Source organism: Amaranthus tricolor, chromosome 14 (assembly GCF_026212465.1).
Source record: "Amaranthus tricolor cultivar Red isolate AtriRed21 chromosome 14, ASM2621246v1, whole genome shotgun sequence".
NCBI classification, from domain to species: domain Eukaryota; kingdom Viridiplantae; phylum Streptophyta; class Magnoliopsida; order Caryophyllales; family Amaranthaceae; genus Amaranthus; species Amaranthus tricolor.
In genome coordinates this window covers 5,104,955-5,120,850 of record NC_080060.1, presented here as the reverse complement: position 1 = coordinate 5,120,850, position 15,896 = coordinate 5,104,955, and the positions used below count along the sequence as shown (strand labels likewise).

Genomic DNA, 15,896 nt, shown 5'->3' with positions numbered 1-15,896 from the left:
CCTTAAAAGTCAATCAAAATCAGTTAACTAAAAAGCCAACAATCAATAACCATACGCTGAAACAGGTCTATATCCTTATTCTTGGGCATAATTATATAGCAGTAAAGTAATTATGATCATGGACATTATTAGTATTATCACTCTTAATGCAGAGGATTATTATTATCCAATAGCTTATGAGGCTGCTGAATAATTATGTGTCGGTATGATAATTGAATGGAGTATAATTTTGATATTCTTGTAGTATAAGTTTAAGCAGCAATGGTGGACCAGAATCATGTGCAATTGTCCTTGTTAAAGGGCATGTGCAGCTAAATTCCATGCGACTTCCAACACTTTGGTTTTCTTGTCATTTGTAAGCTACTCTATTATTTGCCTAATATAGGATTACCCAAGTATGGAGAAACCTTTTGAGTTTTGGATATGGCAAAAGTCTTCTATAGACTTGATATACGCTGTATTTTCGTTTTTTAATCTTTTTTTTCGTTCAAGCTAATAATAGTAAGTATTTTTAAATGATTGTACCTATCAAGTAAAATTACTTACTATTTTAGTACTTTATTCATTCGGAAATACTTGGTACATTACAGTTATTTACATTATTTATTGTTCAAACTTATTTTATATATAGTGTCTAATATGTAAGAAAAAATATAGTCAAGTAAAATCTTGTTTGAATCAATTAATTGTATACTTTTACAATTTTAATTTTTTTATAATTTTTAGATGTGTATATATATGAATGATTAAAATAACACATTAAATTGGGTAAAAAAGTCAAATATAGCAAGTATAATGGAACGAATAAAGTACTTTATAAGGTTGGTACACACTAAAATAGTTTGAACCAAGTCTATACAAGACTTTCTTACGGATGTATGCCATGTTAATTTAATCTTTCTAGCATAGTGTTTGCTGCAAAAATAACATTTGAGCAAATCAAAAAAAGAAATAAAAACGAGTAAAAAGTGTGATTTACGAAAAAATTAAAAATTATATGGATAAAATAAAAAATAAATTAAATATAAAAATACTAATTAAAAAAATAAGTGATCACTAAAAATAAAAACATAACCAATTTTATGGAATAGACTGAAAAAAAAAAAGTTATTTAAGTATGACCAAATCTTACCTGTTAAAACTACCCCTTGCCAACCCTGTTGAAGAATAAGCGTGGGTTTGGTTTATCGAAAACAAGAAAGCAAATGCCGCGTGGGCTTGCCGCAATCCGAGTTAATCTAGTTGTATCCTTTGACAATCATGATGTGATCATAGAGTTGACAGAAAAGAAGCTACCATGTTGTAGACCTTGCAAAATAAAAATTTCTAATTAATAATCGTAATTTGTAAAATAATTATAAAAAGACAAAAAAAAATAACACTAAAATGAACAAAATAAAAAAATAAATTAAAACAACAAAATTCTCACCCTATCACATTCTACCACATAAAAGTGATTTATTAACCTCACAAATGACCGTTATTTATTAAGACTTTCTCCTTGCAAAAGAGTCACCTTAATTGGATTTGGATTGGCTCTTTTTGTTTCAACATTTTATCGATTATTTTGGGATCGGGTGATTTTCAAATCGAATTGTTTTCAGTTACCATCGGTTTGCTTCTTCTGGATTAAGGGCTTAAAATAATACTTACTTTGTTCTTATTTACTTGCACCAAAACTAATATTTGCACTATTCGTTATTTGAAGTGTTTTGCATATTGCGGCTATCATACGAGAAAAAAAAAATAGTAATGTGAGATCTTATTTTATTCATCTCGTCGCATATCTACATAATATCATTTTTTAATTTTTAATTACTTATAACTCTATGTATAAATAATTCGACAAACACATTGTAATGTGCAAAAAGTGTTAGGGTGCAAATAAATAAAAACGCAGAAAATATCTTTTTTATCACTTATTTTTTTCATAAAGAATATTTTTTTTGTTTTTATAAATCATTTTCTTAAAAAGGATCATATACCTCTAAGATTTTAACACATAAATACAAACTTAAAATACAAAAATCAACTAGAATTATAGTGTATTCTGTCCAAATGATAACGTGAAAATAAAACAGAAAAATTAAAAAAATGGGTTAAAACGGTCGACTTCATACTACAATTAGGTTTGACCCAATTCATGAGTCATGAACCGATTTTTAATTGGGTTTAAGAACAATTTCAAATCAGAAAAACTGTCAGATTTACCTTTAAGTCAGGTCATATTATTTTAGATATGGGGTAAAACTCATAGGAATGACACAACTGTTTTATATGATGTATTTATTATTTCATGTGTTTTAATTTTGATGCTAACACTATATCTACCTAAGAATTTAGATAGGAAATGAAAGAAAGGAAATTAATTCCTTTCCGATCATTAATTCAATTCATTCAAGATTGCTTAAGTGTGAATGTGCATATAGAAAAGAAAAAACTCCTATTTTTGGAATTTAATTATTCAATTCATCAAGAATTTAATCTAAAACATCTTTAAAAATGGAATTTACTAGCGTTGACCATTGTCATTTTTGGTAATGATTTTGACCTTTTGGTATGCTTAATCAATAGAAAATTTTTTAGGGTGGTAAAGCCTTCACAGATAACACATGCTGCACAACAATCTTGTTTAACCAGCAAGTTTGCATGCTAACTAAATGTTTAGTATTATGACCAAATAAAATGTAACTACAATAAACATAAAGATGTAGATATTCGGATTTTCAATTAAGATGTAAAACTGTAATAAAAAAGTCAATCAAATGTCTGAAATAATCGATAACAACTTTTTAAGTCTATCCCAAGGAAAACATAACATTTATTAACAATTGTCCAACAAATTCAAGTTTTGTTGTTTGAGTGTCATTAGTCGTAATGTAACTTGAGTCACTATGAACGATTAATTAAAAAGGATTGTTTCAAGGTTTAGTCAACATCTAGTATAGACATTAGACAATATCGTATTAGGTATCCAAATTTCAAAAATTAATAGTGGTAAAGGTTTATAAGAGCATATTGATAATTTAATTTACTTATATCATAGTAATGCCCATAATCATGAATTTCATGATCGAACCAAACACATAGGCATAGACTATCATTTCATCTGTGAAAATGTCATAAAAGGCCTTATTGAATTGACTTATTCAACCAAAACAACAACTTGCTCACTTATGTCCTCATAAATTCCCATCCAGTTAGTTCACGTCTTTACCAATTACCGTCCAAGTTTCACATACTCCCAAGCTTGAGGGGCATGTTTGTACCATTTTATGTAGTTCCGTCAAACAAATCAGTTCGGGTCGGATTTGAGTTTGAGTCATACATAAACGGATCAGAAAACTCTTGACCTGAGCTTAACCCATTTGGTTAATTGGGTCAAAAAATCAAAATCCCGAAATGATTCGTAACATTTACAAATCAAATCAACTTGATTTCGACCACTTAATCTGTCCCGAATTTTTTATTTTTCATTTTAGGTTGTAACATTGACTCCATCTTAGCTTATGATTATAAAATTTTAGGCCTTGATTTTAGGTTGTAACATCGACTTGATTCGTAACATTTTAGGCCTTGATTATAAAATTTTAGCTTATGAATTACTTCCTCCGTTCTGATATACTCGCTATATAAGTGTTTTTGAAACTATTCATCGTTCAAGTTTATTTTATATATTGCGGCTAATGTGTAAGAAAAATATAGTCAAGTGGAATCTTGTTTGAATTGTCTAATCGCATATTTTCATAATATTAAGTTTTTATAATTTTTTAATGTGTATAGTTCAATATGTAAAGGATTGAAATAACACATTAGATTACGTAAAACGTCAAATGTAGCAAGTATAGTGGAACGGAGAAAGTATTTATTTTGCATTTACCATGAAAAATAGGAAAACATAAAATGAGTGTAATTCATGTTCTATTGATTAATTTGACTTTAAATTACTTGTTTGTAAATTACAACCTTTATAATTATGCTCTTTTGCAAATTACAACCTTTATAAGTTATGGTCTTTTGCAAATTCCAAGCTTAATTTTTTTTGTTGCGAATTACAACTACCAAAATATCAATGTTGACAACATTAAGGCCAATCACAGGAGTTCGACCATTTTAGTTGTTGGAATTTTAGATTAAATAGTCGGAACTCTGCAATTTGACCTAAACACTATAGACATTAATACAAATGTGATTATAATTCATAAAAAAATTATTATGGTTATATTTTGCAAAAAATCTTAATTTTAAAACTATAATTTGCAAATTATTTAATAACAAGGAAAAATTAATATTAATAATCCAACCTTTCACCTATCCGCTGTGAATAATTTCATCTTTAAATTATTTTAATAATTCAATCTTTGTCCTTCGTTTGCTAGCAGTATAACTTTTTTTTTTTATAATAATTTAACCATTGCCTCTAATATGTTATCAGCATACCCTATTAGTTTGCTGATAGTAAACTAAGTGCAAAAATTGAATTATCAAAAAATAATCTAAAGATAAAAGTATTCACAACGAATGAGTAAAAAATTAAATTATTAATAACAATTTTTTCTAAAATATAATAAAAGTAAATATCTTTGAAATTGACAAAAAGGAAGCAAGAATAAAAGGGAAAAAAAGAGTGACATGGTGTTGGTTGAAATCCACGTCACGTGCAATCGCAGCACACCAAGCTTGTATTCATCTTCGTCGGCCAAAATCTCTCAATTTCAGACATCTACGGTTTCTATTTTGTCAACCGTTCCGAAATTCTCTCCGTCAGCCATTGTTCTTCTTCTCCGACCTCCATTTTCTCTCTCCTCTCCCTTGATTCTACAGAAAACCAACGGATCTTTCTCTATTCTCTTCAGTCCAACACAAAACCCTAAATCTTCGGAGTATAGTTGAAATCAAATTCAATTTTGATCATAGAAAGGAAGAGATGGATAGAAGAAGAGCATTAAGTCCAGTATATACAAGGCAATGGAGTAGCAATTCCACTAATTCAAGCAGTAATGATTCTATTTCACCTTCTATGTCACCAGCTCACCCTAGTTCTCGGCTCGGCTCCGGCTACTCAACAGTTAAGCGTACTCAAAATGTTGCAGCTAAAGCCGCTGCTCGCCGTTTGGCTCAGGTTATGGCTACTCAAACTGCTACGCTTGACGATGATGATAATGATGACAATGATGTTGATCTTGGATTTCGATTTGGTCCTCCTCCTTCTCTTGTTCCTCCTTCAAAGACTTTTGCTAATGGGTTTCAATCTAATCTCCCTGCTGCTCGTTCTACTAATCGTGCTCCCTCTCCTGCTGTAATTTTATCAATTTGGTTTCATGTTTTGATCCTCTTTTTTTGTCGTTGTAATTGGGTTATGTTAGAATTTGCGGGTTGTTAATGGCTATAGTCTTTGTTTTGATTCTTTGGAGAGAAATGGAATATAATGTTGGAGTTACAATTTTTTGAATTTTTTGCCAAACAAATAATTGAACAAAAAGAATAAAATGAAATAATATTAATTAATATTTGAGGCCTTTAATTCAGAGTGCTATGCCATTGGGCATCCTGTACCTTGCACCTTGCCCATACCACCCCTAGGAGTAAGAAATTGAAGGAATGAGGTGTTGATATTTTTTATGAAGTAAAATGCGGTAATGCCAAAAGATTGTTAACTAATTGTCGAGAATTGATTATTTTGTTAATTTGGTAGATTTATTGTGATGTGATTATGTGAACTGATGATATTTTTCATATTTGAATTAGTTAGGTAGGAACTACGTAGATCACAACGCACATTCTGTACGCTCAACATCAGCTGGAAGACCGACTACATTTCGACAAGCTACTGCAGTGCCGCAACCTACTAGGGCGGTGTTGAAAACCCCTGCTGCAATCTCACATGTAGAGCTTCCCACTTCAAAAGCTAGAGATAGAAGGTAAGAGGACATCATACATTCATACCCTTGGCGTTCTTATTCATATCTGCATATTAAGTGTTTGTGCTTATAGTTGTTGTATGGACTTTTTATCATGTTGGAAAAAGGACAATGTGTCATTGTGTCATCTTTTATCGAATTATTATTTTTCTTGAAACCATATAGATAATTGAACAGTTTGTCCCCTTGTAATGCTTATCATTTGAAAGTGAAAGGCTATAAAAAAATCTTGAAGTGTCAAGGGGGCAATAACATACCATGGAATATTTTACCTGTATTCTGAATAGGTCTCGTTACTGTTGTAGACATGAAAGGTTTCAAAGTTGAACTTTGATGTCTACATCCAAGTTCAACTTTAAGCCCTCTTTGGTCTCCAATGGTATTAGATGAGATAACAAGAGCTATCCAGGGACAATATTCCTTTGTGCATAATACTAGTGGACACAACTAGAGATGATAACAATCCTATGCTAGAGATGAGAAGAGAAACATTACAATCAAAATGGTTTAAATTAATCAAAATGACAAAGTATATATAATGTCTTTTTGGCATGAAGGATCGAAGTGGAGGTTTTGTGAAGTTAGATTCTAAGAGCTTCCTCCAAATGATTGTTTTAAGCGGTACGCCGGTAACTACCTTCTTAATTTCCAAAAAGATTTGTTGATTAAGATGTTAAGCATAGGATATGTAGGTGACTCAAATGGAGTTGCAATTGAAATATTTTGCATTTAAGGTGTGTCACTAAGGTTGAAGAGAAAATTCTAATGGACTACTATTAGACCAATATTACTATGAGTTACAATATTAAACTTTATGGTTTAATCATTATAGGAAGATAAGGGTAATTAAGATGTGTAGGATATGATGGATGAGTGGACATACAATAAATGGTAAAATTTGAATTGAAGACAATCAAACATAGTAAGACCTTTGTGTCACAAATATTATAGACAATATGAGAGGAAATTGTTTATGTTAATTTGATCATGTGCAAAGAAGATTGAAAAATACTACCATTAGAACAGTAAGAGGTTGAAATTTTGAAGAGCTTAAAAGAGAAGGAGATAGGTGGAAGATGACCTGTCAACCTTAATAATTTGAAACTTTCAATATTTTCTTTGCTAAGCTAAGTTTGAGCTCAACTTGAACTCGTTACAATCTTACCTAATCAAGCACAAACCTAAGTTTTGAGTTCGGGATGACTTCCTGTTTCAATACAGACAATCACGACATCTTTAAGTGACCAAGTGTGCTATAGAACTGATGGAACCTCTATTGTTCACTGGTGACAAGAAGTGAAAGGTGGAAATGTTTTTTGGAAAGTGTGTGCCAAAGGACGTGCCTGTGAATTTCGGGCATATTTTATATGCCGTGAAATATTTAATGCGTGGGAGTTCTTAAAAAAGAGAGTAGTATTAGATTAAAGGCATAGTAGTAAAACAACTTTGTTAACTTCCTCACACTGATTAGAAGAATTAATAGTTGGAATGCTGGACTGGCTATGAGCTCTGAGTTGACATATAAGTAATGAAAGCGGAGAATCATGGGTTAGCCTAATACTTGAGGGTTTTTCCTTTTACTCTCTTGACACTGGTGATATTCACAACCTACAAAACAAATTAATTCCTTCTCCTCCTAGTAGGGTTTCTCTAGCCTACCCCTGTATTTTAAAAAAGGTGATGAAAGAGGTTTGGGGGTATTAGTTTTGGGGTTTCTGCCACTACTTGTCATGCTGTTTCTGCTCTAAAAGTTCCTCTATTTTTTTTTCATTTGTACCTCGTACCTAGGGATATTATGTAGGGCCTGTTTTTCCCAACTTCTTCGGGCTGTAATAACTCAATTGAGTGAAAAATTGAGAGTGAAAGTGATGGTTAGTGATGAAAGCAAAGTTAGAGGGCATTAGTTTTGAATTTGGGGTGTCCAGGTCCGGCCATTGAGGGGATCCGGAGCCAACTTATTAGTTTTGAATCAGATTTGTTAGGCCTTTATAGGAGTGGTATATGGTAATGTTTGTTGGTGTTTATTTTTCCCATACTCTGTTCTTCTCTTTAATATGCTTATAGAAGTTAAATTGCTCAAATTATCTGGTTTTGTTATAATCAGGTTTCCAGATTTAGGTCCCAGCTTGGAAGATTCAAGTAATGGGCCAGAGGATGCTGCCCTTCTTGATGAAGTATGTGACCCTTACTATTGGTCTTTCATCCAGTCTTCTCTTTTCAAGTATATGTTTATGTGCTGTTTGCATGCTTTAGTCCAATAGTCAATAAATGCATTATTTAAGATGTATCCTGTTATTGCAGCTGGATGTGCTACAACAAGAGAATGAGAATGTCCTTGAACAGGTGATTTCCCCTCCCTCTGAAAAAAAAATCCTTTAGGTTGTTACCTTATTGTTGCTGATCGAATATACCTGGTCTAGTTTCGAGAAGCCGAGAGAAAACGTGAAGAGGCAGAGGCCAGGGCTAAAGAACTTGAAAGACAGGTCCGTATCTTTGTTTAGGTATAGTTGTGCTTGCGCTGCTTGCTTTAGGAAGATTAAGTTGCGTTGTAATCTTCATTGGACTTTGTTTTTGGTGGTTTTTACATCGTGAACTTTTGCTCCACAAAATTGTCAATCTTAAAACAACTTCAGAAAATAATAGCCAGCTTTTGTGTTTTTTATCAGTAAAAGTCACTTCTAACATGATATCCATATTGATCTAAGAAAATCAGTTTTGATGAGTAGAAGTCAGTAAGCATTAGTGAACTATGAGTTGAATTGTGGAACATTAAGGAATCAGCAAAATTCAGTTTTTAATCAAAGGAATTAATTTTGATCAGTAAATTAGTTGTGATCAGAAAATTTTAGTCATTCAATAAGGATATTTCAGTTCACTAAAAAAGGTAAAACCTGGTGTTGTATTTCATCACTGTAATCATGATCGAGTCATCTTTTATAGTGTAATCCTTGGTTTACTGTGAATATGTGACTGCTATTTTATCTATGGACGTAGGCTTTTTGCTATGGTTCCCCCAAGGCCCCAATTTTTTTTCTTAAACACCTTAAAAATCATACAATAATGGTTGACTTAGATGTGAAGTTAATAACTTTTTTGTAATTAAGAGGTCAAGAGTTCAAACCTTTTCCCCTCACTTTTTAACCCAAGCTAATTGTTGAACCTCAAACTTTTGTCTCCTAAACTTTTCACCCAGATTTCGCCACTTTTTATAATTTATTTATGTAATGGAAAATTTTAGTTGGAAGTCTGGAACTATGTTATCTACGAATATTTCTTAAATATGTTTTCGAGGACAATGTTGTGGGACATATTTTGATGAACTTTTTAGTACTGGCTACCAACAGGTTGCATCTATGGGAGAAGGTTTATCTTTGGAAGCTAAATTGTTGAGCAGGTAACTTCACTCCTAATTATTTGTTCTTCTCCTAAATCATATTGTGTAACTCTTTTTGTGATTTTAACAGGAAGGAAGCAGCATTACGTCAAAGGGAGGTGTGTATCCTGTGTAGGGCACATATATTATATCATATTTTCTGTATCTATCTTTTGAGTTCTTCCATTTTTTCTTGCTTGGAAACTTCCTTCAAAACGGGAAAGAAGACGACACAACTTTATCAGTTCAGAAAATATGAAGGGAGAATCAATAGCCATTAGTCTTTTTGTAGGAATTGAAAATATAGTAGAGGAGTTTCAATCACTGTGTATATTAACACTGACGTATGTTAAAAAGTGTCGAGTTTAATAGATGTTAGTCTTGGACTTTGGATAAGTTGCATAGAATAGAGAAACAATATTGAATTACAGAGGTTTATTCTCTTTCTATCTCTCTAGACAGTATCCAGACATACTCCATAAACATATAGGAAAATATGTGTGAAGCTATATCATAGAATGCAAGAGTTACTTGAAAGATTTTCTACTGATCTGATGAAACTTCCATTTGTGAAAGAGTCTTATATGAGAGCTTCTGTTTTGTAGGCTGCACTCGCAGCTGCAAAACAACGTAGGGAAGGTAAAGAGGAAATGGAGACCCTACATTCAGAAATTGAGGTAAACGTACTAAGCAGACTTTCAATTAGATCTCTTGCTAAATATAGTGCTCTTGAGATATGCTTACATGTTAATATATCTGCATTATCATGCTTGCTGCTGTTAGAACCTAAGGATGGAGGCTGCAGCAACTATGGAGAAACTTGAAGAGGCTGAGTCTGAGGCACAGGCTATGCGCACTATGACTAAAAGAATGGTTTTGACTCAGGAAGAAATGGTGTGTTTTCTTCGTTATTTTTGATATTTGATTCAATACATGTTGACAAGATGGCAAAACTGACAAGCTGTTGGTGTCATGTAGGAGGAAGTAGTTCTTAAGAGGTGCTGGCTTGCCCGCTATTGGGGCTTGGCTATACAGTACGGTATGGTTCCCCCCCTCTCCCCGATTATATGTAGAGGTGGTTTGTAATAGTTTTGGACAGAATCATCACATCCAAGCATGCAGTTTTACTTGTTTACTGAACATGAGGGATGTGTTCTTTATTGAGTGTTGACAGAGATATTTATTTCTGCACACAGGTATTTGTGCAGACATAGCAGGGCCCAAGTATGAACATTGGTCTAGATTTGCTCCTCTTCCATTTGAAATTGTCATATCTGCAGGGCAAAAAGCAAAGGAGGATTATTTGAGCAAAGGCTAGTTTATAGTCCTCTGCTTCGTTAAATTTGTTTGCTAGTTTTAGCATAGTTAATCGAGAAAAAGTTTATCATTTCATGAAGCAGATGATAAATCGAGTAAAAGCAAGTCTGGTCGGGAGCCCAGTGATCTTACCGGGGAGGGAAACATTGAAACTATGCTTTCTGTGGAGATGGGCTTAAGGGAGATGGCCTCCTTAAAGGTGTGTCTAATTGTCTTCAAGTATGATGGGCTATTGATATGGGTTTTCAGTTCTCTTTTACGCGATCATGTGTATGGTTGATGTGTGAAACAAAAGTGACATCTTTCTTCAGATTGAGGATGCAGTTGCTCTGTCAATGGCACAAAAGAGGCGCCCAAATTTTGTCCGAGGTTTGTTCAGTATTATATTCACTGTGTTTACGAATATGTTAAGTTGGATTTGTAAGAATGTGTAGCTTACTTAAGTACATTGGTTTATAAACCCTATATTTTAAACCTTACCGCATTCCCATCCTTTACTTTATTAAGACGAGTAAAGTTATCGGTGGGTTAAGTTGTCAAACTAGAGATGGGATTACCATTTGGATACAACCAAAAACGTTAACGCTCAAACATTTGACGATAGAGAAATTATTTATAATTCGAGTCTGCTTCTCTTCCTTCCTCCCTCCCCTCTCATTCGCTCAACATTAATCTTGTGTTTTCTTGAATGTATATTTTCCAGATTTCAAAGTGGCGGGTGATCCCAAGTTTATGGAGTCATGTGGTAAAGGAATTTATGTCAATCATTAATTCTGTATTTTGGTTGTGAAAAATCAATGTGGCTAAGTTAGATTGTATAATGATTTATGCCTAAAATTCTTGGTTTTAGATTGAGTGGATGATGTTATATTTCCAACATCTTGGCCTTTATGTACTGAAGTAAAATTTGTATTCCTTGCAGAATTGAGTCAAGAGGAGTTGGATGATGTTCTTTTCAAAGAGGTATGCTGTAATGGGTAACACTATGGTGACCTTTATTTGAAAAATACAAATATTGGGTACTTGCTCTTTGCCGTTTTTATGAGCTCACCATACTGAACTATGATGCTGAGATCATTTCCAATATTTTATTTAAATCTTGATTGTATCACGATTTCTCTTGACATTAATTTGTGACCTTCAATCGCATTACGATGGCTGGATATTCCATCATAGTCAATAGTTCGGAAGGATTTGTGTTGAGGTATCTAGACTAAATGTGGTTTGCTGTAACCATAGAATAATTGACTATGCTATCACAAAATCTTTTCACTTTCAGATTTGGGTTATGCTTTCGATGTGCTGGTAATGTTGCCACATGCTTGAAATTAAATCTCTGAATGGCTGCTGAAACGCGTAGAGTATCCTAAACCAGCCACAGCTCACCAAATTTGATTTGTGGGAGTCAGGGGGAGAGAACATGGCTAAGGATAGTGGATTTTTTGTTGGTTTAAAAGTAGAAGGCAATGTGAATTTCCTATGCAAAAGCCGTTTGATTGAAGATTATGGTAAGGAAAGACACATAACAAGTGGAACGAACGGGGATAGATTAAAAATTTAATGTGTTTGGTTTATTCCTGTTATAATTGGCTCTTGAAGAGGAGAGGGATTGGGGGGAGTTATGATCTGTTGCTACTTACTTCACAATTCCTAATTTTGAAGGCCAGTGCACCAATAGCTAACTTCACCCTTTTTCACATCTTCCACATATTCAAGATTCCAACTCCTCATGAACTACTTCGGTTGTAGATACAAGAGTGCTTCAAGCTACATAACCAGATTGTGGTGAACTGGTGAAGTGAGATGTAGTTGCCAAGCATGATAGTGTGGCAAGAGAACTGACTGCCAGGATGAGGGAGGGAGGAGGCTTATACAGCGTCATTGATATGTTGGACCAAGAGCTAGCTAGGTCTGTGTTAGCAATTAAGATATTCCTTTCAAAGAATACAGTGTCATAATAGCTCCCTCTTGATCTATATTATTTTTAACTATAAATGTAAGTAGATCTGATGTTGGCAAACAGCTTCTAACAACGCTCTTGCTTGTGAGAAATAGATTTCAACTAGTTGTGTTGTATTTGTCACTTGTGAGCTCTAATGTCTGGTTGGCTGTTCATTTGGTTAGATTTTCCTGACTTCGAAATGATATGGGAGCCTGCAGAATAGGATGGACTTGCCACTCTGCCAAATTATAATTCCTTATGATTAGGATTTAGCAGCACATCCATGCATGGTATTAAAATGAGGCCATTTAATTGTGTGATGACCTTTTGGTAACGGGTTTTGAACTTGGTATTTAGTTATGTGTATCAAATGTCATGTGATGACTAAGGTTCTAAAAGGTATGTACAGTAACCTAAATTCTAAGGATGTGTTCAAAAAATCTTGAATTGCATAATTAGATGGATCTTTATTAAGCTCAGGATTCCTGTTGTGATGGCTTTGAATCACATGTAATATAATGTGATGCTGCTTCCATGACACGGCTGCAGTAATTATAGTCACCTGAGCAATTGAGCATGCTGTGGATGTTTGGTGAAAGTTTTTGCAAGAGACATGGCTGGGGATAAATCAGCAATAAGATAGGTGCTGCTTCTCAAAGCAATGGTGGTAGTTCTTTCATTTACACTTTGTTTATTAGCAACTTGGGATAGAAAGAAAGAGAAGAAAGGGAGAGGGAAGGGGGAGAAAGGGAGAGTAAGGGAAAAGAAATTATATATAATGGTGATATAAAGAGGAAGGAAAGATAAAGGTCCACTCTACATCATTTTGATAAAATTGGTTTGGGAAGGAAAGAGAGTGGGGATTAGAAAGGAATTGTGTCCCTTTATTGTGTTAAAAATCCTTTCAAAGTTGAAAAGATTTGGAATGGGTCTTCTTTACCCCCATCCCCCAGTGTTCTGTTCTTACGATTATTGTAGCATTATAACTTTTGGAGAGCTGCAACAAACAACAATAACAGTCATCCACCCGATGTCAAAGTGGCTCTCGTCTAGGTGGGGTTTGGGGTCCGTGTACACAACCTTACCCTTCTAATAGGAAAGAGGTTGTTTCTGATTGACTTGAATGCAAACATCATTCGCAGCTTCACATAAAAAGCTCAAATGATTCAATGAACCATTCTACTATTGTCTAATATGAAAAAAAAGAAAAATAAAAGTTTGGCTCCTGCGAGAATGCATGACTTTTGGTGAGATGAACAAAATAAATGAAGATTTTAAACCTGGAAACACTCCAATTGTATGATACATGACTTGAGGCAACAATGCCAAAGCCTCCATACCAACAATGTGGTTGGCTGCTTGACGTGAAGATAGATTTTAAATTACCAAATACTACAAAAAATACAAAAAAACATCTCTCTTTAGGTCTCAGGAAGCAGTTAAATAGGAATCAAATAAGCTTGGCAGATAGCAGCTTGGGAACACACCACAGCACGAAATCACTCACAACTCTACAGTATTGTTCAGGAAGGAGTTAAATAAGGAAATCAATTATCAGTATCTCCATGTATTATCCTCCAGATTTCTCTCCTTCCCATTTTCTACTGAAGGAAAGTAGATTGTGTTTCCTTTCCTTCTTTTCCACCTATTTCCTCTTATTGAAACAAACGGTTAAGGAGGAAATATGACAAGAGGTACTAAGACTGGAAATTTTGGGGTCAGGTAGTAACAAAATCTAAAGATTTAAAATTTTGCTTGGGTATCTAGATCCTTGAGGGGGAAGTCCTGTACATTCTGTTGATGTGTGCTGCAGACCTCTAGACAAGGTAGGTTATAGATGGAAAACATCAAACTAAGTAACCCTTGTACTTGAACATCTGGTTTTATTTAAGCTGCTCCTTTATTTAGGCTATTGTTTTTTGTACATATGTCAACGAATACAACTTTCACTACCCCTCCCCGTTCCTTTACCCCCAATGTCTTTAAGTAGCTCTCACCTAAGCGTGTTTGTGGGGTCGGTTGCATGCAACCTTACCCTTGTTAGTGATAATGAATAGGTTGCTTCCAATTAGCACCCCCATAAAAAACAATTACAGCCGACTGATAACTTTATATGGATTTGGGATTAAAATACAATTTGATCTTTGTTCTGCAGGCTTGGCTTACATATTTTTGGAAAAGAGCAAGAGATCATCGGGTTGAGGAGGACATTGCTGAAGAAAGACTTCAATTGTGGACCAGTCGAAGTGGGCAAACTTCAACATTGCAGGATGCAGTTGATGGTATATGCTCACATCAAATCTTTGAAACTGTATATGCCAAATAATTTAATTTATTGTGGATGATGGTTTTTGTTTTTAACGTTGTAGATGTGGTAGTAAGAAATATAATGTAATCAGGTGGGTGAGTAGTTAAGTACAAAGGATATGTTCCAAAAGTATAGAAATAACATGGCTGGCATTTTACTTGAGGTTGCTTTTGTATTGATCTCCCCAAATTAGACCTATTCTGTTTTTAATTGATGGTTGGAGGATAATCAGTACTAAGTGAAACTTTAAGTTATCATTTGGTTCGGCCATTTAGGTATTCGGGATCATTCTCCGGGACAATTGAGTTAGGTGATCTCAGTTGCGCTATCCGTTTTAGCCGTCTCTAATGAAGTTTTATTGATGATTTGCTGAAGCTGTAGGAAATTTTGAATTGGAGAACAATATTTTAGTCAATTACATTCTTGAACAAATCAGTTTTATAAATTAAAATTCAATTATCTTAAACTTTGTACTGTCCATATTACTCAATTGATCAATAGATGTGTGCAACCTAGGTTAAATGTGATTGCATTCATTTGAACAGAAATTTATATTGAATCCTTTTTTCGGCAAAACATTATCTTTCTTTTAAGATATGTAAATGTCTTGATGTGATTACCTGTTTGTCAGTTGAACGTGCTGTGATTGAGTTGCGGAAACTTGGACTAGAGCAGCAACTATGGGAAACATCTCGCAAAGAGATTGAATACCATTCCCCGTCTGAGGAGAATGCAAACCGCAAACAAGATGTCGAATCGGAGAATTCTACATGATGAACTTTCGGGTAGTATAGTGTGTTTTTCGCTAAAATATAATACCTGGTGTTTTTGTTCGGTTAACCGAGTTTATACCATTGAGAATCAAATGTAGAAAGGTTTCCGGTTGGGGGTGTTATGTATGCTGTTAGTCTCTCGATATACAAAAACTAAAGAATTCTTGTAAAGTCGGCGTGTAATTAAGTTGCTTGTATAAAAGCTAGAAGACACAGAAAGTTTTGAAGTCAATAGAAATTGTTACGAGTACTTCGTATCGCA

At 34.0% G+C, this 15,896-nt stretch overlaps 1 protein-coding gene across 1 annotated transcript; it reads left to right on the top strand.

Moving 5' to 3' along the window:
* The first annotated feature begins 4,639 nt into the window (after window positions 1-4,639).
* On the top strand, window positions 4,640-15,896 carry LOC130799442 (coiled-coil domain-containing protein SCD2-like). Its single transcript, XM_057662533.1, has 17 exons — window positions 4,640-5,299; window positions 5,749-5,921; window positions 8,026-8,095; window positions 8,223-8,264; window positions 8,342-8,404; window positions 9,266-9,315; window positions 9,386-9,413; window positions 9,900-9,971; window positions 10,078-10,188; window positions 10,273-10,333; window positions 10,491-10,607; window positions 10,695-10,810; window positions 10,923-10,980; window positions 11,315-11,356; window positions 11,534-11,574; window positions 14,709-14,835; window positions 15,493-15,896. The coding sequence occupies exons 1-17, from the start codon at window positions 4,928-4,930 to the stop codon at window positions 15,633-15,635; spliced, it is 1,686 nt and encodes a 561-aa protein (XP_057518516.1). The 5' UTR covers window positions 4,640-4,927; the 3' UTR covers window positions 15,636-15,896.

Bases quoted from the DNA above. Each gene is read 5' to 3' on its own strand.
- LOC130799442 (XM_057662533.1), top strand. From the start codon at position 4,928: ATGGATAGAAGAAGAGCATTAAGTCCAGTATATACAAGGCAATGGAGT. The intron at 9,316-9,385 runs GTAACTTCACTC...TGATTTTAACAG, and splicing joins GAAGCTAAATTGTTGAGCAG to GAAGGAAGCAGCATTACGTC. The intron at 9,972-10,077 runs GTAAACGTACTA...TGCTGCTGTTAG, and splicing joins CCCTACATTCAGAAATTGAG to AACCTAAGGATGGAGGCTGC.